This window comes from Amyelois transitella, chromosome 4 (genome assembly GCF_032362555.1).
Source record: "Amyelois transitella isolate CPQ chromosome 4, ilAmyTran1.1, whole genome shotgun sequence".
In the NCBI taxonomy this organism is placed as follows: domain Eukaryota; kingdom Metazoa; phylum Arthropoda; class Insecta; order Lepidoptera; family Pyralidae; genus Amyelois; species Amyelois transitella.
In genome coordinates this window covers 65,001-92,656 of record NC_083507.1, presented here as the reverse complement: position 1 = coordinate 92,656, position 27,656 = coordinate 65,001, and the positions used below count along the sequence as shown (strand labels likewise).

General features: G+C 40.8%; 3 protein-coding genes across 4 annotated transcripts in view; 1 reads left to right on the top strand and 2 right to left on the bottom strand.

Annotated features, from left to right (window-relative positions):
- The window catches only part of LOC106132955 (FMRFamide receptor), a 36,017-nt gene extending 9,384 nt beyond the window's left edge, over nt 1-26,633 (top strand). The window contains exons 1-3 of one of the 2 annotated variants that reach the window (XM_060954602.1): nt 5,818-5,882; nt 21,692-21,753; nt 24,980-26,633. In XM_060954602.1, the coding sequence (XP_060810585.1) occupies nt 25,104-26,396 (1,293 nt within the window). In that variant the 5' untranslated portion in view covers nt 5,818-5,882; nt 21,692-21,753; nt 24,980-25,103 and the 3' untranslated portion in view covers nt 26,397-26,633. Of the gene's footprint in view, nt 1-5,817; nt 5,883-21,691; nt 21,754-24,979 lie in introns of those variants that run through there. The other variant, XM_013332534.2, reaches the window with a different exon arrangement.
- LOC132904379 (general transcription factor II-I repeat domain-containing protein 2-like) lies at nt 8,669-10,918 on the bottom strand. Its single transcript, XM_060954612.1, has 2 exons — nt 10,257-10,918; nt 8,669-9,869 (listed from the first exon to the last, which is right to left on the bottom strand). The coding sequence occupies exons 1-2, from the start codon at nt 10,597-10,599 to the stop codon at nt 8,719-8,721; spliced, it is 1,494 nt and encodes a 497-aa protein (XP_060810595.1). The 5' UTR covers nt 10,600-10,918; the 3' UTR covers nt 8,669-8,718.
- On the bottom strand, nt 22,255-24,467 carry LOC106132909 (glandular kallikrein-like). The gene is made up of 4 exons (XM_013332481.1): nt 23,940-24,467; nt 23,574-23,741; nt 22,823-23,005; nt 22,255-22,491 (listed from the first exon to the last, which is right to left on the bottom strand). Exons 1-4 carry the CDS (start codon nt 24,465-24,467, stop codon nt 22,255-22,257), a joined length of 1,116 nt encoding a protein of 371 aa, XP_013187935.1.
- Nucleotides 26,634-27,656: the final 1,023 nt, after the last annotated feature.

Genomic DNA, 27,656 nt, shown 5'->3' with positions numbered 1-27,656 from the left:
ATTGGTGCCGGGAACCACACGGCGAGCATACAAACTGGATTATTATCTTATAATATTCTGATTCCTGAATATATGAGAAACGATTGTTATCCATAGGACGCTTACCATCTGACCAATGTGCAGCGAAGATTTCAACACGTATTGCGACTGTATCACTTTGATAACTATGTTCGTACAACTTCTGTGGCGAGTGACAGTAAAATGTTGAACAGATATAAAAAAGTACAATATTCGTATGAGTATTTTCTTCCTTGAAAATTCCACTATAACCAAACGCGGAAGTCGGGTAAAAAGTTACTACTTTCTGTATTCTTGCCAAGTAACATTTATTTTAAAATGTCCGGCGATCGGCTTTCGGGCCAGATGTTTAAAATCTCTGTGGTGTCCAAAAAAGGTTCACTTTTATTACGTGCTCACATTTTCCGTTACAAATAGTGATATGTTGATGTAACACTCTGCGGCGAGGCGGCTTCCTGCTGACGTTACATTAATGTTTCCCTCTCACGCTGGACATGTGTCCCGCGTGTTAGCGACCCTCGCGCCTGTCCCGTTGTCGCGGTAATGGCGTCGCTAACGGGCATTGTTCGCGGCCGCGCTAATGGCGCCACTCCACACATCCTGCAGCCGCGCTGTTTGCTCTGGCGATCGCGAAATTGAAAGCTTAGTACGTTAGCTGAGATACCTCTAAACCTTTTATTTTAATCAAGACGAGCCATGATCATTCTTGGCATCTGATTATTGAAGCTTATTTATTGATGTCTACCCTATACACAAATTTAAGAAATAATTATGGAAATCGTCATCTTTATTCCCAGTTGCTGATCTGATTCGTCTGTGTCACTGGTGTTGTAGAAATCTCTTCAACCAAATTGAAAGCTATACCCAGTTTAAGGTGATTTGAAATATTTATCGCACCGTGAAATTATGGTAATGTTTAGAGCATTCCGCTAATGCGGAGTGTTGTGTCAGCCCCGAGATCTAACTACCAGCCATCGAGCTCCTTTGTCCCGGGATTAAAGCCCGCCCCTCCCCCCACTGCACCCCCCATAAATCCCGAGACGTTTACGTTGCAGCCTCGTGTTGGAATTTATCTTGATAAATCTGACGGAAATTCTTTCAATTGTTGTCCGAACTTTCCCGTTTAACGAAGATTAACCAATTTCTGAATATCTGTTTACAATAAACTCCTCAGTCCTTGTAAAACAGTATCTAAGATCATTACTTTTCGTTGTTAATAACGTAGCGTCAAATCGGAAAAGGACAACATATAAGTAATGTGGTATTAAAATATGTTGCATTGTAATCATACAGTTTGAATCATACAGCCTTTCAGCTCAGCCAGGGATATATACGTGATTATATGTTGTTGACATGGAATTCTTTTTTGTGAGCTAGTACTCGTAGCAACCTGTCGCTATCACTGAAGCTCAATCCCATCATTAAGTAATTCAGCTCTTTATATAAGCCTCCGAGACTTGTGATTCCCTATATTGACAAGGCCGGGATCTGTGTTTATGGGTGTGTGTATGTATGTATACAAATAACGACAAATAGTCTGGGAATCATTGGTAACATAAAGTTATTTAAAAGTAGAGCTTACTAGGAAACAATTTTCTGAAATTAATTTACAATCTTGTTTGAGAACATGCATCGTGTTCAATACCGCCCGCCTCATGCGCTCCACCGCCCGGCCGCCTCGCACCAACTCGCTTGATTTATTCCCGACCGCGCACCTGTTCGTCTGCGCTGCGGTGCGGCCCGAACGGGACGGGCTGCGACTAGTGGTGCCGGGGTATTCATACTTTGGCTATCTGATTTTAATTTCAAAACTCTCCTCTATAGACTTTCGATAGAAGACTATCCAGCGGTAAGACGAGATGCGAACTTCGGATCACGTTCGATTTGCTTCAACGCTGAGAGCCCGCAGCCGGGAGGCGGAAGTGGTGAGGGCGCCTCGCAACTGCTCATTTTAGCGGTACTCGTGATTGATAACATTTTTATCAGGAACAGCATGATTTATGTAATGGGAGGTGACCCTTATCACCGTCACAGATAAAAATGCTTTTAAAAATGCGGTTGATAACGTATTAGTCACTGTACGACAAAATAATTGACAGCATACGTCGCTATTCATCATAGATAAACATTTGCTTTAAATATATAATGAGGAACATCACTAAATAATTACACCAATATATATATACGTTCGTATTTGTATGGAATGCGTAGAATGCGTTCAGATTCCGCGCTCCACCAGAAATGTCAGGCCATACCGCACGCATTATCGATGATCAGGAACTAACCGCAGCCGCCAGCCGTCGCGGCGCGGGATCTGTGGTGAATGTCGATTATGTCAATTTCAAATAAATTACTGACATTAACAGTGACGAAGAGTCCAACCTATAGAGGTGAAAATTATTACAAGCATCAAAAATTAATTTACTCTGCTATATAACGTTAGATTGAGCGGACAAGATTACAAAAGCTGTCGGCCACGTTACACGGGCCCGGCTATCGCATGCTGTCAGTGTGGAGACGGGGCGGACAACTCACTTCTTTTAACTTGTAACTAATCCTACGATTTACCGCGATTTCTTGAATAGGCATCACCCTGGAAACGCTATAATTTTTATACTCAGCATATAAATCTGAAGATGATTAAAATACTCGCAGTCATAATAGTCACGACTCAATGTGTCACTCATCGGAGCTGTGCAAATACATTCACATAGCTACCATACAAATTTCTAGTTCCACATGTAGAAGAGCGTTCGAGGAACGTGTTGGCAGCGCCGCCGCGTTATTTATACCTGCGCAAGCGACGCCCAGCCCCGCCGCATTGTCCCCCGTTATCACTACGCGCTGACGCGGCGACATGAAACTAATGAAGTGACCGCGACCTTTTAAGTTTTAGAATCTCTTTGACGCCTTTAAAGGTGATCATACTAATATTATAAATGCGAAAGTTTGTGAGGATGTCAGGATGTCAGTATGGATGTTTCTTACTCTTTCACGCAAAAACTACCAAACCGATAACAATTAAATTTGGTATGTAGGTAGCTGAAGACCCAGAATAACGTATAGGCTACTTTTTATCCCGGAGTCCCCGCGGGAATGATTCCACGCGGACGAAGTCGCGGACGGCCCCTAGTTTAATATAAATGAATATGTATTAGCAGGTATTATTTTTAATCTTATAAAGATTCCATGAATGAATCAGTGAAATTATTACTAAAAATTAGTAAAAAAAAATTAAAATGGATGCAAAATCTCCAAATCAGAAACACTTGAACCGATTCGAATAGATACGTAAACTGCGCAAAAGTGAACAAAAAAACATTAATAATTGTAAGTAAAAATTTCTCTGTAAAAATGCCTATGTAACCATCGCTTGAAGTCTTCTGATTGAGGGATCTTACTAATACGAGAATCTCCTTTGTAAACATTTTTCATTTTCTACGTGACTTTTTGGCGTTTTAGTCAAGAAAACCCATCGCAAAAAATGTACCAGTATATAGTGTTGCTTGCATGCCAGCAACACAAAGAAAAACAAAGCCTTTTAATTAAAGTAGGTCCAGAGCTCCCCGCACGCGACGTCACGCTGCAAAAACTGTGATATGTGATTAATTGGCGCGGCTGTCCGCGGCCTGCACAGCTCTATTTGATTCAAAGCCAAGGCAACTCCACAATTCTTTCTAATAACATTTTATTTATTCCTTGGCACGCCGCTTTTATAAATAATGATATTATAATCATTTGATGAAACACTGAATGCGTAAACAAATGTCACCTGGAGACGTGTTTGTGATTCGAACACAGGCGATGATGTGCCGCGTGTGGTGTATGAGTGAGATGGTAAATTGTGATTGATTGTCCGCAGCGCCGCCTGCCGGGCGACGCTGGTCAGTGGCGCTGGCGAATGTTGGCGCCGGCGACGGTGTAGTAGTGCATAGTTGTAACAGTAAATTAACCTTGCAATTCCAGTTGGGTAGAACATACGTTATACTTCCTGAAAATGTACACCGGAGAATTTAACCGAATTCAGAATAGACCTGCTGGATTTAGGCTAAATTATTTAACAGAGTTCCATTTTTAGCTTAACTACGCAATGTATTAATGCAAGCCCCGCAATAAAGAGATATTTGCGTTGCGTTTTCCGGCTAAACCCGGAGAACAAATATCGTATGTCTGAATCGAGGCTCCTTGTAATTGCAAAGAGAGCAAATAGGGAAACATTCCTTGTTCGGCCGCGGATGTAATGTGGTAGGAGACGCTGCGAGGTCAGCAAATTAAGTTACTATCGCTACGATATTATGTATTCCGATCGGGTGTCACCTCAAAATTACATTGTACCTTATTTAATTGGGTCGTAAAATTGACGAGCCAGCTTCCGCTATTGTAATTTATTTGGGCACTAAATACTGCAAGTGCCACTAATATTTCGTAACTGGGCTAATTTTTAAATAGGTATATAAAATTTTGACTATTTCCATTGGTTTTTGGCTTTATTGCAACTTATCTATGAAATATTATTATTTCCCTTCTGGAAAAGAAAAAAAAAGAAAATTATTGTCACATTTGGAGAAAAATGAAAGGGTATAAAAAATCGAGTATCGCAAAATGAACCCAATCCATGAAACAAGGAAGTGGATTCGTTCGAGAGCGCAATAAAGATGGCATTTCAACAGGAACTAGAGGACCCGCGGGCCGCCGCCATTTTAGGGAATTTCCTTTTAATTAACGACAAAGCATAATTTCCGCTGTGGCAGCCTCCTTGTATTATCTCTGCGGTCGGGTCCTCTCGCCGCAACTGCGATGTTAAAGGTTCTGGATTTTAAGTATAATTTTAGGGCAAAAGTTTTATCCAATTTAGGATTCGGGAAGACCACTTGAGATGAGAGAAGGTTTTTAACATTGCAGGTAAACGTGTGAACATGTTTGTATGACACTGGTCAACCAGAGCGGCGGCTCGCGACCGCCCTAAATTAAAATAAGTTCAAGGCGCGGCGTCACTGTCGCCGTCGCCCGGCCGGCGCGGGCGCACGCGTATTTGCGGCGCTCTCAGCTAATCACACGCACTCCACCACGCGCGGCAACAAACACGCACGCGAGGGCCGGGACCGGGCCGGGGCGGGGATGACAAGATGCTTTGAATGGTGGAACTGGAGTAATGCCTAGGTCGTTCCTCGATTCAAAGCTTCATAATGCTAGCAATCATAAAACTAACAAATTTTGAATTTCAGATTTATATGACAAAGTAAAAAAGGCTATTTTTGTTTCACATACATACATACATATAATAACGTCTATATCTTGCGGGGTAGACAGAGCCAACAGTCTTGAAAATACTGATAGGCCACGATCACTACGTTCAGCTGTTTGGCTTACAAATAGAATTGAGATTAATATAAAGTAACAGGTTGCTAGGCCGTCGCCTGAAAGAAGAATCCCAAGTTTATCAGCCTATCCGTTCCACAAGATTTAACAATACTTATGCTGTTCTATTTTGATATAGGTACATACTTATTAAAAAAAAACTAATACAGGCAATGATGCTATTGATCAGAAACATTCGATAAGAAACCATAAAATAATAAAAGATTGTTGCGTCACCCAGAAGATTTAGAACGCACTCCAAATGGAGTAAACATAATGTTGCATGCGGCGTTCCCCGCGCAGCAACAACTATAAATCCCTCATGATGCCGGCACCTGCCGTTACTGCAAAAATATCAATTCATCATGTTTGTTTAGAGGAGTGCGGAAGAGCGTTATTTTTGGATTACACGAAGATAGCGCAGTTCCATGGGCAGTGGGGCACGGGACCGACGCGGGGCCGCGACGAGCGCCGGCAGATTTACGAGCGCTACACGCCGCTATCTCGTCGGTAGCCGCCCGATACTGCCACTATTTACATTGTTAACCTATTCAGCCCGTTCGGTTGTTTATATGTCTAAAGTTCTTGGTATTTTTTCCAAATTCGAGAGGTGTTTTCAACATTTTTTCGCAGTTAAACCATCTAGAATAACATACAAACATCTAAGAAAAACAATTAAGTACAGCACATTGTGCTCATGAATTATTGTAATTGACATGATACACTTCAGTAGAACGGTAACTTACAAAATTTTAAAATCAATTCGATCTTACTAAAGCGGATTTTCCAAGAATTTCCTCCCAGTTTCAGTAACATTAATCTTATTCTGACCTAGGTAACTACATAATGTGTTGCGAATACTTATCTGAATTGAATTTCGGGTAATGGTTGTCCAACTAACTTCATAAGATTCAATTACACAGCTCCGACGCAGATGAAAAAGTACAAAAACCCCTACTACGCAGTTCTGCTAGCCTGGCTGACGACGGCTAACTTAATAGAGAAGTTGAACACAATCCCTTCGTTAAGTTGTTTCTCGTGAAGTTTTGTCTTTGCAATAAGTGGAAAATCAATGCTCTGACAGCTCACGGCTAAGTAGAGAGATAGAAATACCTGCGGTCAGGCGGCCGTCGTGCGGTGCGACATTATGAAATCAGGGCAACTCGCTTCTTTGCGGCGCAGCCTCCGGAAACATGGGTTTAGAATGTATTAGAATTCTGTCAAAACCTCACGTAGGAAGTACCGACCGGAGGAGCGCCGCTCGCCCCCGCCCCGTCTTCAGACGCGTTATTTCCATACCACTGACTATACTTCCGGCTCGCTGCCTTCGAAATACTTCATTCAATAGCTCTGGATTCAAATATCCATATGCATTGACATTAAGTAATATTTTGGACGCGCGACAGCCGCAAGGCAGGAGAGCGGAAACCACGCAGTTGAACTTTTAGATATTTGTGCAAATATCTCTGAAGCGGGATATCATACAATGGCCATCATGCGTTACAATGCGTGACAACACAGGACATTGACCGAGTAGAATACACAAATGGTTCTGAGACCTGCGCGGCCATAAAGCGTGCGTCGGCTCCCTGCGGTTGCAGAGTTATGGCCAATTTGCCCTACTTGTTCCGTAAGCCCTCGGTCCCTGCTAAGCCAATAAATAGGAATAACAGTTTGGGTCCCGACGCCCTAATAAATGAAGGGAGTCAATATCATCGATGTCAAGATGGTGATGGCGGAGATTGTCTGAGCTGGACGCGGCGGGAGGCCAAACTCGGCTCCTAGTTGTCGTCGTCCGTCACACCGCGCTCCACGGACACCTATTACATATTTACAGCGCAGAGCCGAGACGTTGCTCTTTCAACAATGCTCAACCCTCTCGGCCACAAAAAGGGAAAGTAATTAGTGACGTTAATTTGTTAATGAACTCATAGGCGCTTGTTTTGCTGAAAAACGGTTGCGATTTTGTTACGTGTTTCTAGTGAATTTCAGCCGTGAGTATTTTGGAAAAAATAGCGAGGCTACAGAGCGGAAGCGTCAGCATATGCATGTGCTACTTTTAAGCTTGCAAATTACTTCCTGGCAGACATCTTATGTCACTTTTTGATAACTGTAATTTATTTGACAATCCTTAAAAGGGACGTGTCTTGGATAGGACCCTATCTGTGGGTATCTCCGTCTTTGTCTGAAGCGCCACTTCTGTACCCTCTTTGCTTTGTTTTGGTTTAGTTGGCGCCGCGCCAGTCGCCGCACATCTCTATAGGACAAACTATTATTTTTCATCATGTCGTAAAAATCTTAGAACCTCGTAAAGAAGAACATAAGAATCTTGTATGAGCCGTGAAATTTATTCGCGTTTTAACGTTTTATATAAGCAAATCATTTTATATAGCTTGACGACAGCTTGATACTGATAGCGAACACCTTATTTTTTGGTTGTTTTGGGCCTAGTCTGAAAGCCTATAGGATTCGACCTCTCTCTCACTCAATCAAAACAAAGTCGGATTTTATTAATCTTAAAATTTGTGACTGTTCCAGAAAGACCAGGCGATTTTTGCAACAATTCTTGCATGCACTTTCTCTTTTTATTGTTTTATGTAGGTAATAAGTTATTGTTTGCTCAGCTAAGCTGGCGTCTGTCGGTCGCAACTTCCTTTAATTTTTAATCTCCTTCTAAGTTTGCTCAAGTGACGTTCACTTTAGTAAAATACTTTTGAACTCAGTTTGTTGACTAGAAATTAACTATTCAGAAAGACTTCTTAAAGTATTTTCTCAACTAAATATTCTAAAGAGTCTACACCGTACGACAAAAAAAAAGAAATTAATATAGTTAAGTTTCACTCTCGTGTTTATTGCGGCTCGCACGAGTGTTTCCGTTCATGGCTCATAAAATAAAACTATGTTTTTACGAACCAGGTTATATTCTCTTTTCTATTAAAAAGATTTTACGAGGAACTCATCCACACGGCGCGCGTTCATTTGCATGCAGCTCCCACGTACCTCAATGGTGCACTTAAAGTCTTTAATCATTTTACAGTTTCGATTAGGAAAAACGATACATTTTATTTCAAGTCTAGGAATTTATGTAAAACACGTATCGCATTACTTTTATAGTTCTAAAAATTCATAAAACATATTTCAAAAGAAAATAGTACAGATGCCACAGCATAGACATTGTTTAGAGCAGCCATACTCAACCTTTTTTTTACTAGGGCCAAAAAACGTTTCGGTCATGGGATCCCGGGCCGCAAGCGAGAAATTATTAGGTCATAAATAAAATATAAATCAAAGGTAACGATATATTTACTTTATTGATGAGAAGAAAATTGAAAACACTATATTTTAATGCGATATTTGATACTGTGAACACTTTTTCACAATTTTATCAAGATCTGGCTTCTTGCTACATGCTACTCTTATTACATCATCCAGGTGAGAATCTGTGAGTTTATTTCTGTATACATTCTTTGTATATTTCATTTTAGAAAAAGAAGATTCGCACACATACGTAGACCCAAAGAATGTTAGTAAGATATGAGCACATCTTTGTACGTTTTTATATTTTTGGGGAACAATGCTCCAAAACTCGACATATTCTCTGTTCTCCCTTTTTTCTTTAAACACGACTTCTAGATTGGTGTCGTTTTTAAAATCAATAAATTCATCGAACAATTCCGCGTAATTACAACTTAAAACTGAAGCCAACTCTGTGATGGTAGTTGTTTCTAAGTGCCATGGATTTTCTATAAGCAACAAACATTTTTTTATTTTTCTTAGATCTTGGAACCTTTTTTGAAATTCGTTTATTAGAGCAGTTATAAAATTTGAAATTATAGTGCAGTTTTTTTCCGAAATGTTGATACCATCTTCTGTAGTTTTAATAACAGTTGGAAAATTGTGCAGCTGTTTGTTCTGGATTTCTGTGTGATAAATACTTAGCTTTTCCTCAAATGCAAACACTTTATTTGCCATATTAGAAACTATGTTATCTTCACCTTGTAAGTTCCGATTGAGATTGTTCAGTTTTTCCGTAATATCGCATAGAAAAGCTAAAAGACACCACCATCCATCATTTTGTGATTCAGGGTACACTTTATTATTTTGGTCTAAAAACAGTATTATTTCATTGCGTAATGAGAAAAACCTTTCCAAAACTTTACCTCTACTAAGCCATCGCACCGAGGTATGTAAAATTACGTCATTATGCTCACTTCCCAGTTCTTGTAGAAGGCTTTTAAATCTTCTGTGGTTCAATTCTCTTGCTCGTATAAAATTGACAATATTTATAACGGTCTTCATTACAGCTTCTAACTCTGGATTTGCAGCACGCGCCGCCAAGTTTTCTTGATGTATAATGCAGTGAAATGTTATTAAATTGGACAAATTGTATTTTTTCTTAAATAACGAAATAAATCCATTTTCGAATCCAGTCATCGAAGGACAACCATCTGTACATACACACACGGTTTTTTGTATGTCAATTTCATTTTGTTCTAAAAAATTACAAATAGTATCAAGGTAATCTGTGCCTCGCGTTTGACCTTTCATTGGCAGGAGTTTCAAAAAATTTTCATGAATTAAATTGTTATCTGAACAATATCTAACAAACACCGAGCATTGCGATGTTGATGAAATGTCGGTGCTGGAATCGAATACCAAACTAAAAAACTTGCACTTTCTTAGGTAGTCTAATATCTCATCACCAATAAATTTAGAAATGTCTTCGATTCGCCTCACACAGGTTGAATCCGAAAGCTGTAGTTTTTTTATATCAGAAAGTATTTGTTTCTTGTTACTGTATTTATCAAAAAGTATATCAGGAGTACTAACAAAGCATTCCTTTATGATTTCTGCGTCGGTAAATGGTTTCATATGCTTACCAAGAATGTAACAAATTTCATATGACGCCTTGGTTACCGCTGAGTCCTGTGATATTGCCACGGTCATTGACTTTTGTTCTTGATACAAGGACTTCTTTAAAAAAATCAATTTCTCATTTCTCAAAGCCGACCCAGGTGAAAACGTTTCGTCGAAAGATTTATGTTTTGTGGTAAAATGACGCGAAATATTGTATTTCTTCAATATAATACTGTCACGACATATCAAACAAGTAGCTGCATTGTTTTTGTTCGGTACAACAAAATAATCTGTTTCCCACTCATCTTGAAACAATCTATTTTCACTTGTTATTTTTCTTTTATACTTTGATGACACTCCTGACATTATGTAGAAAATGCAACAACAGTTTGCACTAAATAACAACAATTACTTGCAATTATTAAGAGAGATTAGATATGTGAAAGACATGTAAAAACTCAAACTCAAAACAAGTTACGACCGACTGGCAAACAAAGCACTTAGGTTCGTAGGGGATTCCCGGCCTGCGTTCACTCGCGCAACCATAGACTACAATAATAGGCTACGTTCAATTTTTGTTCCGAATCACTCGTTCTCTGATAGGCGCGAAATTTAAAATAGAATGGAGCATAGAAACTTCAAGTGGGCCAATCAAAAAGGCCCGGCGGGCCGCATGCGGCCCGTGGGCCGCAGGTTGAGTATAGCTGGTTTAGAGTGTTTGTACCTGTTGTCCTGCCAGCGATAGTGAGCATCTGCCGGCGAGGGAGCGGTTATTTTATGTGTCGCACTAAGTCGGCGGTTGACTTTCGTTATGTGCTACTGGTGGAACTGAACGAAACAACTAGTTCCGATAGGACCGAATTAAAATTTCAACTAAGAATTTGCGACATTTTTTCAATTTGTATTTATTGCGAATTGTAAGACATTTATCGATTATCGTAAATGCGCTTCTTCGGGAATATTCCCGCGCCAATTCATCTCTTACGGTATGAGCTCTATATTTTACAGTCAATAAAGAATAATGTAGGCTCGTATATTATCCGGAACTGACCGAAACTGAAAACCCGGCTCTGGCCGGATACGGCGGCCGGCAGCCGGTCCGGCAGCCGGTCCGGCGGGTATCGGCCCGATACGGACCCTCGCCGCTCTTCGTGTCCATATCCGTTATTGTCACGTCATGTTAATGATGTAGTGAATTAAAGACATTTTTCCGCTGAGGAAAGGAAATAAAGGGATTTAAAACCAACTATTTAGTAGATTGCTAACTAAATGTTAATAAATACATATTTAATGAATACATGTTTCACTTGTTCACTAAACAACTTCTCGTAATCATATCAAAATTAATGTAATAAAATTTCCACGTGCACCTCATTAACCTTTACCTGTTACGGTTTTGATACCAAGTTGACTACGTTTATGTATATCATGAGATCCTGTCCCCGCTCCATAAACGAACAAGCTCTTGAAATCAAACCTTGATCACATAAATATTCTGATACTGGTTTTAATTATGACTTGTCTACTGTAGGTGCTCTTCAGAAGCGCGATGAGGTCCGCCCTTCAGCCGGAGTAGGCTCTCGAGCCGCCATTAGCGGCCGCGGTGATTGATGATTTCTGTAATATCTGTCGAAAGAAAATGGATGCTTCGCGTCGTCGTCGCCCGCAGCGCGCCGCCGCCGTCCGCAGCCGGCCGCCGCCGGTCGCCGGCCGCCGGCCGCCGGTCGCCGGTCGCTAATGATTACGCGCGTCATGCACACCCGCTATAAATTCATCTTGACTTGACAGTGAAAAATTTTCCTAATAAAAAGTACGCCGTCATTTCATATGAGAACAATACAATCATGACTGCACTGTATTGTGATGCTTAAAATAGTTTTTTTTCATGACCAATTCTAACAAATTGATTAAAAATTTCCGGAACGTGCGTACGTATCTGCCACGAGATCGAATTTTACAAAAATATACATAAATAAATACACATTTTGATCGTTTCAAATGTGTTTGTTTGTTTAAGCTACCCATAGCTTTTAAATATTACATTCTGCTAGTCAAATAAAAGCTTTGCAAAAATCACTCTATACTTACATATAAACATTACATAATCTTTTTATTTTTTTTCAAGCACCGAGACTTTGTATGACGTATTCATATTAACTCGTGTGTGTTGAAGCAGCAACAACAGCTTTAAGAAAACTGTTGCGTTTCAACGTGCATTAGTAGTGTTAGAGGCGGAGACTCTGAGCAGCTCGGCCGAGCGCTGGCTTGTTGCCTGAACCCCATTAGCTTATTGAAGCTGTTTCTGCGTAGGGTTGTCGTTCATCAGACGGGCGGTAAGATTCTCATTAGCATCAGTGGTGACTTGCGGAACACTGCAATGCTCATTTGCTAAGTGCGGGGTGCGGGGTGCGGGGCGCAGGGTGCGGGAGAAAAGGGGGGAAACTTTTTGCTGACACGATGATTTTGTGAGACAACGTCATTCTCCACAGGCGGTAAATGAAGAAATTTACAGATGTTTGAAATTTTGTCCTATTGCAGACAACGAATATAGGTATTTATGTACATAGATTGGCGAAAAAGTACTGTTCGCAATACCTATTATAATTTTAGTGACTGAGAAGATATAGTCTATTTTCTTTTGGTATCTACTTAAAAAAAAGAAAGAAATATTTTAAAACTGAAAATGCAGACAATAATTCTAGCAAATTTTGACTAAGTTGAAGTGTCATTGGTATAACTTGTATAATTGAATCACCTGATAAGTTCGCGGCCGTCAGCCGGCACCTGCCGCGATCTCGTCATAATTCAATATCTCTCGAATTAAATCAAATAACCATCTTGCATAATACGGATCGAATTGTTTTATTGAAATTTCATCGAAAATGTCACCATCTCCGCCATAACCGCCGCAGTGTCTCGCGATGTCGCATGATGAGATCGTTGCTCGCAATATATATTCTAAGCAGAGTCAATGTGCGCCATTCAGATACTCGCTTCATATCGCTTCTACTACAGAGAACTACAGAAGGCGCGTCCAAGTGGAAAGCGTAATAATAACGTCTGCAATATTTTTCACATATACATTTCATAATTAAATCGCAGTATTCTGATGATAATCTGAAAGCCATAATACTCATTTACTGGGTACTGATAGTCTCGAGAAAGTGGACCGTATCCTTATCGCCTAAGGAAATGTTCTCCCCCTTGTTCAACAGAATTAACTTAAAATTAACTTGGGCAACCCTAAGAATAACTAAGTATTACGAGAAATTGAAACTAGAACGAACTATCACCCGTGCACTGTTCGATAACATTGACTTGGAACTTTGTACAGACGTACACCTCAAGCCATTGAGTAGTTGTATGTAGTTAACTTACAAAGTAGACACTGCCTGCTCCTCGGAGGCTACTCATGTGACTTTATTGACAGAGACGCGGGAGTCGGCGGAGGTCGTAAGACCCGCGTTCTATTTGTGCGGCTTACTTTCAATCACGAGGTTTTGTGCCTCCTCTTTATTTCGCCTCCGCCGGGGATTGGAATCAGGAAAATAAAATAAATTTAGAAGGATACGATGCTTACAAGCCCCTCAGTTGAATGCTCGTAACACTGACAAATTGTTAGGCGTACTGTCGCGGCGCTCGATGTTGTGTTGTGGGCTTACATGGCGCCGGCGGCAGTGTACCTCGTTCAAGAATATATTTTAATTTTCCAAACAGGATTTGCAATATAAACAAGTTATGAGTGATATTTGAAGACGAATTAAGAGCAACACAATAGCAGCAGGACCTTCCATTTCCATAGTAATTAGCAGGTACGCGTACCGTCCCGCCGCCGACGCCCGCCGCCGGCGCTCCGATTCAATCACAATTTTATTACAATCGGCGTTGTTTTAATTCCCGCCTTGTTTCCAATCACAGCCAAAGATCCGTCACGTCACTCGATGTCACGTAAATGCTGTTTACTTTCTGTTTAAAACGAATTCAATGTTTACTTTTAAAAGTTAAATGTTCAGAGAAGTTTTGAAAATTTGCATCGAACAGAGAGAAAGCTTATGAATTAATTTCGATGAATTTTGTCATCTTTTTACCTGCTAGAAGCATATGTTCTCTAACAGCGCCCTCTTTCTTGACTCCCTACAAAACCTTAATTCCTTGCCTTTCCTATCCCTCTGTCATCACTTTATTGAATTTATATGACCAACTGTGCATTGTTTTATTGCGTCACCGTCCGCACCTTGTCATTATGTTCCTCTCCATGTGACGATCGACTGAAAAAACATCTCAGTAGAAATGATAAAACCACCCACCACTTACGTTGCACTTTGTGTCATTTGTTTCTAAGTAATGTTAGTGGCAGCTCTGTGCCATGTAGCTTCTGCCGCTTAAGAATAAAATGGATGTCGTAAAACGCAACTATATGAATAGAACATGCTTTCACCATGATCTAAAATATACAATGAATCCCGAAAGAGGCTTGGTGTAAAAACTATCCAGGTTGACAATAGAACTTCTCGCCAGAGATGTACTTTACAAGGATCAATGCCAGGCGGAAGAAAAAGAATGCAAGTGTGCAAGGAACCGTTGTTCAATGAGATTGCCAGCGAGGCCGGCTCTGGCGGCATGTGGCAGTCGGCGCCCGCGTCGCGCGCCCCGCGGTGACCTGCTATCGGGGTGACCCGCTGAAGTCTTCTCGGCACAATACGCCGCATACAAAGCCGTCGCTTATTTACACTCCAGAAAACCTATTAAATACACCAAAGGTCGGGACAGCTTCTAGAAAGAAATGTACCAGCCTTCGGCAAACAAATTACGGGAAGAAAAACGGTCTATTTACATAGGTTTAGGTTGCCTGCAAACAAAGCGGTCGAATGGCGGACCAGCACTAAACAAAGAACGGTTTTAGAACGAATCAGAAATATATACTGTTGTAGTATTTACGTTACATTTTTACGAAGACATTTCTTTAGAAATAAGTAGTGCCCTTGTACAAAGTTTCATTTTATTCTATATTCTAGTTGCGTTATGTACATCAAGAATTTTTTCTTGATGTACGATCGCGTTCATATCTGCAGTCATAGTTTTAAAATTCTTACGGGTTAAAATAGCGTGCACTGTGGATCCACTAGATACACACACACATGCATATTTAAAAAGAATAAATATTCCTTCAAATGAATACGGTCTTTAATACCAATGATTACTAAGTAAAAGAGTTTATTATTCTATGACATATAACATAACAAAACAGAAAGAGACGGTAATGAACGATGGCCGAACTGGGCCCGATAATTGTCGATGACGGCCTCTGTGGTTCAGCGGTAGTACGCTTGTCTGTGACACCGGAGGTCCCGGGTTCGAATCCCGGTCAAGGCATGATGAGAAAAGAACTTTTTCTGATTGTCCTGGGTCTTGGATGTTTATCTATATAAGTATTTATTATAAAATATAGTATCGTTGAGTTGGTATCTCGTAACACAAGTTTCGAACTTACTTCGAGGCTAACTCAATCAGTGTAATTTGTCCCGTATAAAAAAAAAAAAAAAAAAATAAAAAAAAAAATAAAAAAAAAAAAAAAAAAAATTTCAATAAGGTTAAAATTTTGTCTGCACACGACCCTAACATAGGTAGTGGTTCCTTTGAAAGTTATTGGGTAGCAATTTTATTACTTTGTGTGAGCAAGTGAGATCTAAGATATTATATTAGATAATCTCGCTTGCTCACACTCGGTTGTTCTAGTTACTAGCGTTACTTGGATTCCAAAGTTATTCAAGGATTTTTTTTGTCTATAAAAAAAAAATTAGTGTTACTGACAATTTTTAATGTTTCAAGGTGCCATTTGAACTAAGTAACTGACTGACTAACTAACTAACTGATATCTAAGAATTACAATACCCGTGTCTTCAAACACGGAAATCAGCAAGAAATATTAAACAAGAGGGAGCAAAATAAAACATTCAATAATTAAAATTAGTAAATTTTATTGAAATAGTTTACCTATAGTTTTGTTTACATATTGATGATTATATAAAGCTATACATACAGCATATTACACTAATTGTATCATCTACTTATCTCCTGTTATTAAGGTTACAGCTTAATTATTCGTTTTCATAAAGAAAAGATATTGAAGCTGTCCTTAAAATACTATCTAAGTAATTAGTAGTTTTAATATAAACTGGCAGAACCTTTCACGCACTATATGGACTCGATGCACAGGGAAGTTGTCTTGCACAAATGATATTGTTGGCATATCATCAATCGGATAAATACACCGCACAGGTGGTAACATGATTTCTTGCAGCACTTGCACATAATGAGCAGCTGTAGCGCGTCCTGCTATCCACACCTGTTCTCCAGGTCCAGCAGCACTCATCCAGCCCCACATATTTACAGATATGTGTCCAGACTCCATATTTGGCACAATATTTTTTTCTTCATATCGAGTTGCATTTCTTCGCCATAAATAAAGCCTACCGTGTTGTGATGACATAAACGAACTTTTCGTCCGTAAATATCGCTTTTTTCCAGTCAAAATCCAAATACTGCCGAGCAAATTCTAAACTATTTTGCTTATTTATTTCGGATAAATACGGCTTTCTTGCTGGCTGTCTGTGGTGCAGTCCCTCACGATGCAAACTCGACGAACAGTAACCACTGATGTGTCGAACTGTTCCGCAAATGTTCAGGTCGGTATGAAGCCATTATTTTCGTACTGTTCCACCATGGATCTCCGGTGTGTGGCGTGTCGCTGTGTTGTTTAGCGGACGACTTTTTTTTTTCACTACCCTCTTCTTGATGGCGCGATACCCAACGCTTCACCGCTTGTTGTTTATTGTGTTATTTGTGTGAATGTGTGAGTGATAGCAGCGGTGCAAGCTATAAAGTTTTGCGAACTATGACTGCAATTATGAACGCGACCGTACATAAATTAATAAGCTATATTCAAATGAATCTTATGATATTTACTCTCTAACTAGGCGATAAATACTTTCAAAATATGAAACTACTAGCTTCTACACGCGGCATCGCCCGCGCGAAGTAAGCGGCACCTACAAAAGAATACAGGTTTTTCGCAAATCCCACGGGATCTAGTCTTTATTAGGATGCAAGGTTCCTCCTTAAGTCCATCTATAGGCACTTAATTATATATAGGCGAACAAGAAGATAAGTTCAGTAGAAACGCGTTGAAGAGAAAAACAAACAAACTTACTTTCGCATTGATAATATTAGTTGGAATTGGGAAAAATAAACAGTTAAAAGCAGGTTATGGTACTCTTAACCCTCACTACGCGAGCGATACTCGAACTTGGCCACTTATTTTAATTATCATAGTGTCTTTTCTTTATTATGAGACAGTAGTTTGTATAGTGAAGTTAGTGTTCTGAAATTATTTTATTATTACTACGCTTTTATTAGCTTGGGTTGTATGTATGTATGTATGTATGTAACGGAATCTTTGAGCTTAATTTTCACTGATTTCTAAACGTCTGATCAACTTGGAACTTTGCACACGTATCAAGGACCGATGACAATGCAATATTTTGATAAGAGTTTCTCATTATCCTTATTAAAACTGCCAGGATTAATAAATTCATTTTTTGATCCTTCGTATGAGAGTAAGAGAGACAGAGATAGCACCAGTGCCAGTAATCTCCATACAAGAAACCAAGAAGTTCTGACGTATAATGAGTCAAAAAGAGATGTAATATATTTCCATATAATGTTACTATTAACCTGAGGCTTCTTTATTTCATCGCATTGCTCCATTTAGAATTACCATTAGAAACCATAGTAGAATTAGTAGAATATTTTAAAACAATAAAAAATATATAAGTAATAAAACAAAAGTAATAAATGAAAAATTGAACAACTAAATTTACAAAAATACAAGAATAAAGTTACTACCTACAGAACTTTGCGATATTTAATACGTATTTAACATATTAATGCAATTCTTGAATTAACATTAGGTATCTTTTGCCTATTTATAATAGCAACACTGTAATACTCGTTGGGAAAATGAGTGACAGTTTTTTATGTCAAATAAGTTTTGCAGTAAGTTTTGATTGAATTCGATTCGAACACCTGTAAACTTTCTTTCTGTTGTTTTTTACCGGTGCCTGTGTATTTACCTATTTGCACTTTGTTTTGTGCTGATAACTTGTCGTTATTTGGAGTTTGAAAAAAAAAATTCAAAAATTCAAAATTTTTATTCATTATTATAGGATATTATTATATCGCTTAATAATTGTCGTATGGTTTAACAACTTGGTTGACGTCAAATAAATTACTTAAAAACTGGAAACTGTCAAATAAATTACTTAAAAACTGGACTTTGGAATCTTCCGTTGAATCGAGCTTTGTTCTTCCGGATATTCGTGTGATTTTATCATCTGAGATTGGACTCTGACTGTGTTTACTGTGTTGTGCAGATATTTTGAGATAGGACTCCTGTAAAAAGTACCTTATTATTTGAGATAGGAGTCCCAAGTTTGTGTTTGTTTTTGTGAAAGACAGATTTTACAACAAAAGTGCCACGATGTCTTCAGATAAACTTTGTTGCGTTCAACAAGGCAGTGGAGGTATGTTTGAAATATTTTTGTTCCTGTATCAATCTGCCTCTTAATCTTGTGGTTTGATTCCTGGCAAGGCCACAATCGAAAATTATTACGTTTGCTGGATAGTCAAAAATATTATTAACAGTGATTTATCACTATAAAATTCTTTTCAACTGGGTTTGACAATCATCATACATACATATAATCACGTCTATATCCCTTGCGGGGTAGACAGAGCCAACAGTCTTGTAAAGACTGATAGGCCACGTTCAGCTATTTGGCTTTAAGATAGAATTGAGATTCAAATAGTGACAGGTTGCAAGCCCATCGCCTTAAAAAGAATCATGATGATGAGAATATTATGAGATTTAATCCAATCAGGCCACATATAACTTTAAGAAAGTTAGTTGTGAAAACCTCCGGCGATGGGCGCATGGTTGCGAAAGTCTTTTCTAGTAAGATAGTTATACCAGAAGTGTTAACTTCCAAAAAATAATTGTATAAAAAAACTAAAAAACTACCCGTTTTATTGCAAATCGAACTAAAAAATAGAAAATAAATAATAGTTTAAAAAAAACTAAAAAACTACGCTTTTATTGCTAATCAAACTAAAAAATAGAAAATAAAAATTAATGACAAAGGAATTCAGTAGTAGCAAGTCGAACAATCAGTTATAGTCAGTTGTAGTAGTAATTACCTCGGATTAAAATTATAACAAAATTAAATTTATAAACAAAACAATTTAAATCAGAGTAAAAAGCGTGGGGTGCATTTTACTTCATTTTCATAACTCTCTTGTCATAAATATATGCTAATAGAATGATTTTAATATTTACTACATCAGGCACCCCACGCTTTTTACTCTGATTTAAATTGTTTTGTTTATAAATTTATGTTGCCTGATGTAGTAAATATTAAAATCATTCTATTAGCATATATTTATGACAAGAGAGTTATGAAAATGAAGTAAAATGCACCCCACGCTTTTTACTCTGATTTAAATTGTTTTGTTTATAAATTTAATTTTGTTATAATTTTAATCCGAGGTAATTACTACTACAACTGACTATAACTGATTGTTCGACTTGCTACTACTGAATTCCTTTGTCATTAATTTTTATTTTCTATTTTTTAGTTTGATTAGCAATAAAAGCGTAGTTTTTTAGTTTTTTTTATTTTATTGTATTTATCCACTCCAAACAAATGTCATAGCAACCTGGCTACGAATGCACTGCGCTGCCGCAGCTCCGTGCTACGACGTAGCTCTCTTGCTGCAAGCCGTGCTACAATCGTATCGTAGCATTATATACCGTCTCAATCTTGAGTCTAACTTTACAATATCAATATAATTATGTATATACATACACAATATAGCGGAAACTGAATAAACATACCAAATTTAAGGTATCTGTCCATTGGTTGTCCGCTGTGGACGATTGGGTTCTGGAGTGAAACTCGCTTCCCTATTTTAGTACTAGTTGCGTCTAGCGTCTAGCCGCGGCGACGCCGGCGCACAATATAAATGCTAATGCGCGGGAACCGGCACGCGCAGGGTGCTGTGTCCGAGGCTGCGGTTTGTAGGCGACCTTTGTTCTATCGCCGGCACTGTTTGGTATTATTTTATGATTTTAAAGGGAAACTTCGACCAATGTCGTGGTTGCCGGGACTTTAGAGTAGGACTAGTCCATCTCTTTTCTCCATAGACTTCATGAAAGGCGACCAAAGCATAGGCTTATAAACTTGAGAACCTTCTTCTCGGCGATAGGCCACAACCTGTGACTATTTGAAGCTCAATTCCATAATTAAGCCACACAGCTGAACGTGGCTTTCTAATCTTTTCTCAAGACTATTGGCTCTGTCTACCTCGTAATAGGAATAAAGAGGTGATCATTATGTATGTATTATATGTCACTTCAATCAATATAGTGACCTAATTTAAAAACTTAATTACGATAAAACCGTATTACCTTTAGAATATATTCAATCACTGATTTAATTAAGACTTTCCGATATGCTCTTTTCATGCAAATGTGCATTCGCTTTAATATACAAATAATTCATCGGATTTTAATGAACCACGTTAAAGTATAAAAATTTAAAATTTCCAAGCTTTTCTCCATTTCAATAATACAAAAAATCGTCAACTTCAATTTGTCAAGATGTACATAAATATGAAATGTCACGTAGATCTCCGGCGCGCCACACCAGCGAACACAATGTAGTGAGTCGAGGCAACTGCACTGTATGAAGTGCCCCGCGGGAGTCACGCCACGACGCGGCTCACTCGCGGGCACTGACTCAACCTTTGCGTATTTGTTTACTTGATTTAAAGAACCACGTATTATACGTTTAAAGAACCACATATACCTATTTTATACCACAATGGACTTGTTTCAGACTGGAGCTTAGTGTCTGTGAGTATTTGAAGGAAGAATGTAGCTTATGCTACTCTTAAAGGTCATATGAGATAGATTAGACATTCGCTATTAAATCAAAATCGGTTCAGCACCGTTTCTGGGTTAATACCAGTTTATACGTTTCAAACAACAATAAATTGTATACCTTTAGTAATAAAACACATACACATAAAATGACACCTCTTTCCCAGTAAATAATAAAATGTGTAAAATATTATAGTAGAGGACGGTAACACAACAATTTTATTTCCCGGATTATTATATCATGTAAACATGAATGTCTAAAAGCTGTGAGATGTGGGACTATCGGACAAAGTTGTGACATTTCGCTTTGTGCCTTGTGCCACAGGTTGTCTAAACTTGTGGTACATGTCCGAAGAGCTTCGGTTGTGAGCTATTCCTATAAGTATCTAATTGTCACACTTAAGAGCTTCGGTAATATCGGATCTCTCCCTTTTTCAAAGTATTGTCTGCTTGTTTCAGGACCAATGTGTAATCTGCGCGCCCTGCCCTCGCTCCCGCGCCCCGCCTGCGCTAGCCACCACGTTAGTACCCTTACATAATAATCGTTTTCACACAGAAAATTTAAGAAAACTGCTGCAATTCATCCATTTGTTCTTTCGAGTTCTATTTTAGTATTGGTGACATTATGAACTGGACTCGTCTTTTTTCGAGGAGCCCGATCTCACAATCAGCGTGAACGTTTGAGGCGCATGTTGAGAAGCTCGTAGTGCAGGCTCTATTGGAGAGGGTGACGCAAGCGGCACGAAAGCTTCTTTGTGTTTACAAAGGCACTTCAAGCCGTGGGTCCCGGCTGTCATCACGATATGACAGAAGAAGCCTTCAGGCTTACTGAAACATTAACACCAATGTCGGCCACTTACACATGTGAAGAAAGTTTCTTTCCCGAAGAAATTCATAAAAATGCAATAACAATAATAATTCATTAGAAAATATATATTAATAAAATGACTAAAATCATTAAAAAATCTATTCACAAAACTGCATAACATACAACTTTTCAAAAGATTTTGACCATGTCACTCTCATATAATGAAACGCAGAAGTTTTGCGACAGTTATAATAACCGCGGACGGTGTACAGAGCGGAGCTGCCCGGGAGGAGTGCACCTCCACCTGCGGCATGCTCTGCTCCGCCTCGAGGATGGTGCGGTTGATGATGTCGGCGTACGGGAACAGCGCCGTGAACACGCTGGTGGCGCGCGCCGGCCAGCTCGCGTTCTCGCTCGAGCACTCCAGCGGGCCCATCGACGTCACGCCCACCTGACAAGTATTCACATTGTGATGCTGGATACAGCTTTAGTTGTATACTTGTTTTTGCGAAGCATGGGTTTCTGAACAATGCGACGACCTTATGAAGATGTTTTTGACGCACGCAGTCGCTCGAAATCAGCAATCATACACAGGCCAGTGCACAATAATCTACTTGACCAGAAGTAACGGTCCCAAAAATGAGGGGCATAATATTCTGAATTCGCAGTAAGACAGGCAAGCATGTCATTGCTGCTAAGTGAATAAGGCTACAGGTTCCTCACTTGTCCTGTTCTGTAAAGAAACATGGTATGATGTAACTGTGCGGGTGGGGGTGACTCGCCTGCATGCCGCGGTAGACGACGGGCCCGCCCGAGTCCCCGGAGCACACGCCGCGGGCGCCGCCGCGCGACACGCCGCACACGCAGTGCCGCCACGCGCCGCGCTCGCAGTCCACCAGCCGCAGCCGCACGCTCAGCAGCTCCTCGCCCAACGAGGTCGACTCCGTGCGCCCGTACCCCAACACCTGACAGCGATACCTCGGCTCGATAACACTCACACGAATAAAACTTTCCTGATTTGCACTCGTGATTAAGAGTGAACTTACCAAAATATATTGAGTTCGAAATGTCTCGTGTATAATACATACTTACATACAATCACGTTGATATCCCACGCCGGGTAGACAGAGCCAACAGCCTTGAAAAGCCTGATAGGCCTCGTTTAGCTGTTTGGCTTAATGATAAAATTTAGATTAATATAGTGACCCATATAGTGAGATTTATAGCCCGTCGTCTAAAAGAAGAATCGTAAGTTTATAAGCATCCCTTGGATTGCATTCTTTGGATGGAGTGCTCCTATTATTTTTCTATTAGTGCCGGGAACCACATGCACAACGTCTCACATTAATGTTTCATATTAATAAATAAAAACATTGAATTTGATTTTGAAACGTTATTTCAAGTCGAAAAAAACACTACATGACGTTAGGAACAGTTGAGCTTCAAATCAAATCTATTTTTCACCAGCAAGAGTGGATAAACGAAATCAAAGAGAACAGCGCAAACGGGCAATAAAAGCGACGAGCATGTTACCTGCACATCTTCATCCTTCAGGTCCTGCGCGTTGAAGGCGAGTATGGCCTGCAGCGGCGGCGTCTGCGAGCGAAGCGTCAGCGTCATGGGCGCGCGCGTGCGCACCAGCCCCATGTCGTGGTGCAGCTCCGTCACGTCCAGCCCGCGCCCCACGTCCTGCTGCACTACCTACACACGCTTTTATATTAATTAAAAAGTATAAAAATAGATTATCAGCTAGTACCAGAATGCTACTATTTCATTTGTCATTCAAAACTTCAAACCAGATACATAAAAAACAATCTGGTTTATTAAATACTTATCATAAGAGCAAGACATTTTTAAATGTAAGAAAGACAATTGACTGAAAGTAGTGTCACGCAATACCTTGTAATCGGGATGTTTGTAGAGGTACCGCACAGGGACGGTGATGCCGTCGTGCGTTCGCAACGGATGGCGCGTGTTGTACTTGACGTAGGCCAGGTTCGGGGAGATGCAGTGGGCGGCCGTGAGCGCCCAGTGCGGCGTCAGCAGCGAGCCGGAGCAGCGCGCGCCCATGAAGCGGTCCAGCAGCGCGCAGACCTGCGGGAAGTCCTCGACGCGCGCCGCCATGCCGCCGAACACGCGCCGCGTGTCCACCCAGCGCCCGCGCGGCCCCATCGTGCGGTAGAACCCGTGCCCCGCGCCGCCGACGCTGCCGTTCCCCTGCACCGTGCTATTGTCGGCAATGCTGGCGCTGCTGGGGGTGCTGTCGGGGTCGCCGCTGCGGCGATTGTTACCGCTGTCGGTATCGACGTCGCTACTGATGGCGATGCTGTTCGCCTCGACGACATCCTCGCTATCCTCCTCTATGTCAGCATTAGTAACAACGATCACTACCAACAACAACAAACTCTTTATTAAAATTTTGACCATAATAAAATTATTTTTACATGTAAAACATAGCGATCAAAGAATAGAAATGCCTTAATGACGTTACAAAGAAGACTATTCATAACATCGAACTTCTGTCATGAAAATGGTCAAAGTTAATATTTCTATGTAGGTTGAACACTTGAGGTTTAACATCTATTTATGAATACAGGACTGCGATCTTTAAAAATAAAGAAGTATTTAGGTAATACGAGAGAATATTGTTTTATTCCACTTTGGTCACATGGGTGATAAAATTCCACAAATATACTCGTATATATAATTTGATGTAAACATACCTAGTCTTATCGAAGGTGCTACTGATTGCCTGGAAAATAGGCTCAGCCCTCTTATTCACAAAATGTTAACAACGCATTTATTAAGTCTTAACTTTAGTCTCACTCTATGTTTGCTTCTAATCCAACCTGTGCGGTGTTATTGAAAAACGTAACGGGGAAAGTAATAATTAATATTATTGAAAACGTATTATTATTTTTTTCATTTCTTGTTGGCAGGTATCAGAACAGCGCATCGGTGCCTCAGATCGGGTTGCAGTGAGGTCCCGGTGAACATGCTCGCCGCGAGCGCAGCGCATGCGGCGGCGAGCGCGCGCTGCGCGGCCGCGGCGGGCGGCGCGACATGAACGGCACAGCGGAGGAGGAGAGCGGCTGCGCCTCCGACCAGGGCGTGGAGCCGGCCGACACGCTGGTGCGCTTCGTGGTGCACGGGGTGCTGCTGAACGCCATCGGCGCGGGCGGCCTGCTCGGCAACGCGCTGTCCGCGCTCGTGCTGTCGCGGCCGCAGATGCGCTCCTCCGTCAACTGCCTGCTGGTGGGGCTGGCCGCCTGCGACACCGTGCTCATTCTGACCTCCGTGCTGCTGTTCGGCCTCACCGCCGTCTATCCTTACACGGGCCACCTGCGCTACTATTACTACCACGTGTGTCCGCACATCACGCCCTACGCTTATCCGATTGCCAACGCAGCGCAGACCATGTCGGTGTATCTGACGCTGATAGTGACGATTGAGCGCTGGGTCGCCGTCTGCCATCCGTTCAGAGCGAAAGCGCTTTGTACGTCATCGCGGGCGCGCTGGTACGTGCTCGGCACGGCGGCCTTCGCTCTCATATACAACGCGCCTAAATTCTTTGAAGCTGAAGTATATCCTAGCATGGATAACGGAGAAGTGGTGTATTGCGTGAGATCGGATATCGACTTCCGAACGGAGTCGTACGTCGCCATCTACATTCACTGGATGTACCTCATCGTGATGTACATAGTGCCGTTCTCCGCGCTGGCGGCGCTGAACGCGTGCATCGTGCGGCAGGTGCGGCGCGCGCAGGCCGAGCGCGCGCGGCTGTCGCGCGTGCAGCGCCGCGAGATCTCGCTCGCCACCATGCTGCTCGTCGTCGTGCTCGTGTTCTTCCTCTGCAACTTGCTGCCGCTCGTCACCAACTCCTTCGAGTTGTTCGTCACCAACTCCTTCGAGTTGTTCTTAGAAAATGAACTCGAGAAGCTCGACCCGCTCGTGAAGACGAGCAATTTGATGGTCACGATCAATAGTAGCGTCAATTTCGTGATTTATGTCATTTTCGGAGAGAAATTCCAGCGAGTCTTTTTGAAGATGTTCTGCGCTGGCAAGCTTCGCCGTCGTGATTCACCAGAACATACTCGCGACGACTCATTTGCGTCTTGTGGCGAACGAGTATCGCTTCGCATGACGCGAAACGGCACGCTGCGACGCTCTGAGGCGCGATCGTCGCGCGGCGCGGTGGGCGGGGCGGCCAACGGGCGGCCGCGGCGAGCCCCGTCCCCGGCGCCCACCGTGTACTACCCCGCGCCCGTCACAGACCTCACCTCGGCCTCCGTCACCTCGGAGGCGCCGACACCGAACAGTGCCCGCTGGAACGGGCATGCACGTGTACATTTTTAGAAAAAAATAATCTACAAGTATCGTTGTCTAGTGATATAAAATGCCACAATGGCCGACACAATACGAAAAAAGTGAAATAAAAACTTTCAGAGAGAATAAGTTAAAATAAGTGCTGTGACGTTATTGAATTACGTTAAGTAAGAAAGTGACTAAGATTATTTATAAATAAATTATTGTGACGTTAGACGATCGGCATAACGATGCCATGAATGATGTTTCTCCATCAATAAAACTCATTACCTGTAACTTTTTGTTTTATTCAATCCATACTACCTATTATCATCATGGCGGATTTGTTTTGTTTTCCCGTGGCTCTGTCACCACAATTGGGGATCAATAATCACAATCCACCATTACGGCTAACTAATCTCATCTACTCGGAACTTTCTTCGACCTTATATTAAATACAATGCACGAAACCATATCGCATTCTAATATTGAACAGAGCCATCTATGTAACCACACATTAAGTTAAAGAATTAAAACAATAAGCTGGTATAGATGGACACACATATCGCTTAAAACTAAAAAAAGACTCTATTTTTTTTACATAACCCTTCTTCTGTAACAGAAAAAGAAAAAAAAAAGATGAAACGAAAAAACAACGATAAATACGCTCAAATAATATATAATCCTTACAGGACAGACAGATGGCGCTGTATTAAAATAACACGCGTCACCATTTGTCACAGAAAATTTTATAAACGAAAAATTTTTACCCGGGTGGGTGGGGTTAGGTTATGGGTTAGGTTATGGGTTAGGTTATGGGTTAGGTTATGGGTTAGGTTATGGGTTAGGTTATGGGTTAGGTTATGGGTTAGGTTATGGGTTAGGTTATGGGTTAGGTTATGGGTTAGGTTATGGGTTAGGTTATGGGTTAGGTTATGGGTTAGGTTATGGGTTAGGTTATGGGTTAGGTTATGGGTTAGGTTATGGGTTAGGTTATGGGTTAGGTTATGGGTTAGGTTATGGGTTAGGTTATGGGTTAGGTTATGGGTTAGGTTATGGGTTAGGTTATGGGTTAGGTTATGGGTTAGGTTATGGGTTAGGTTATGGGTTAGGTTATGGGTTAGGTTATGGGTTAGGTTATGGGTTAGGTTATGGGTTAGGTTATGGGTTAGGTTATGGGTTAGGTTATGGGTTAGGTTATGGGTTAGGTTATGGGTTAGGTTATGGGTTAGGTTATGGGTTAGGTTATGGGTTAGGTTATGGGTTAGGTTATGGGTTAGGTTATGGGTTAGGTTATGGGTTAGGTTATGG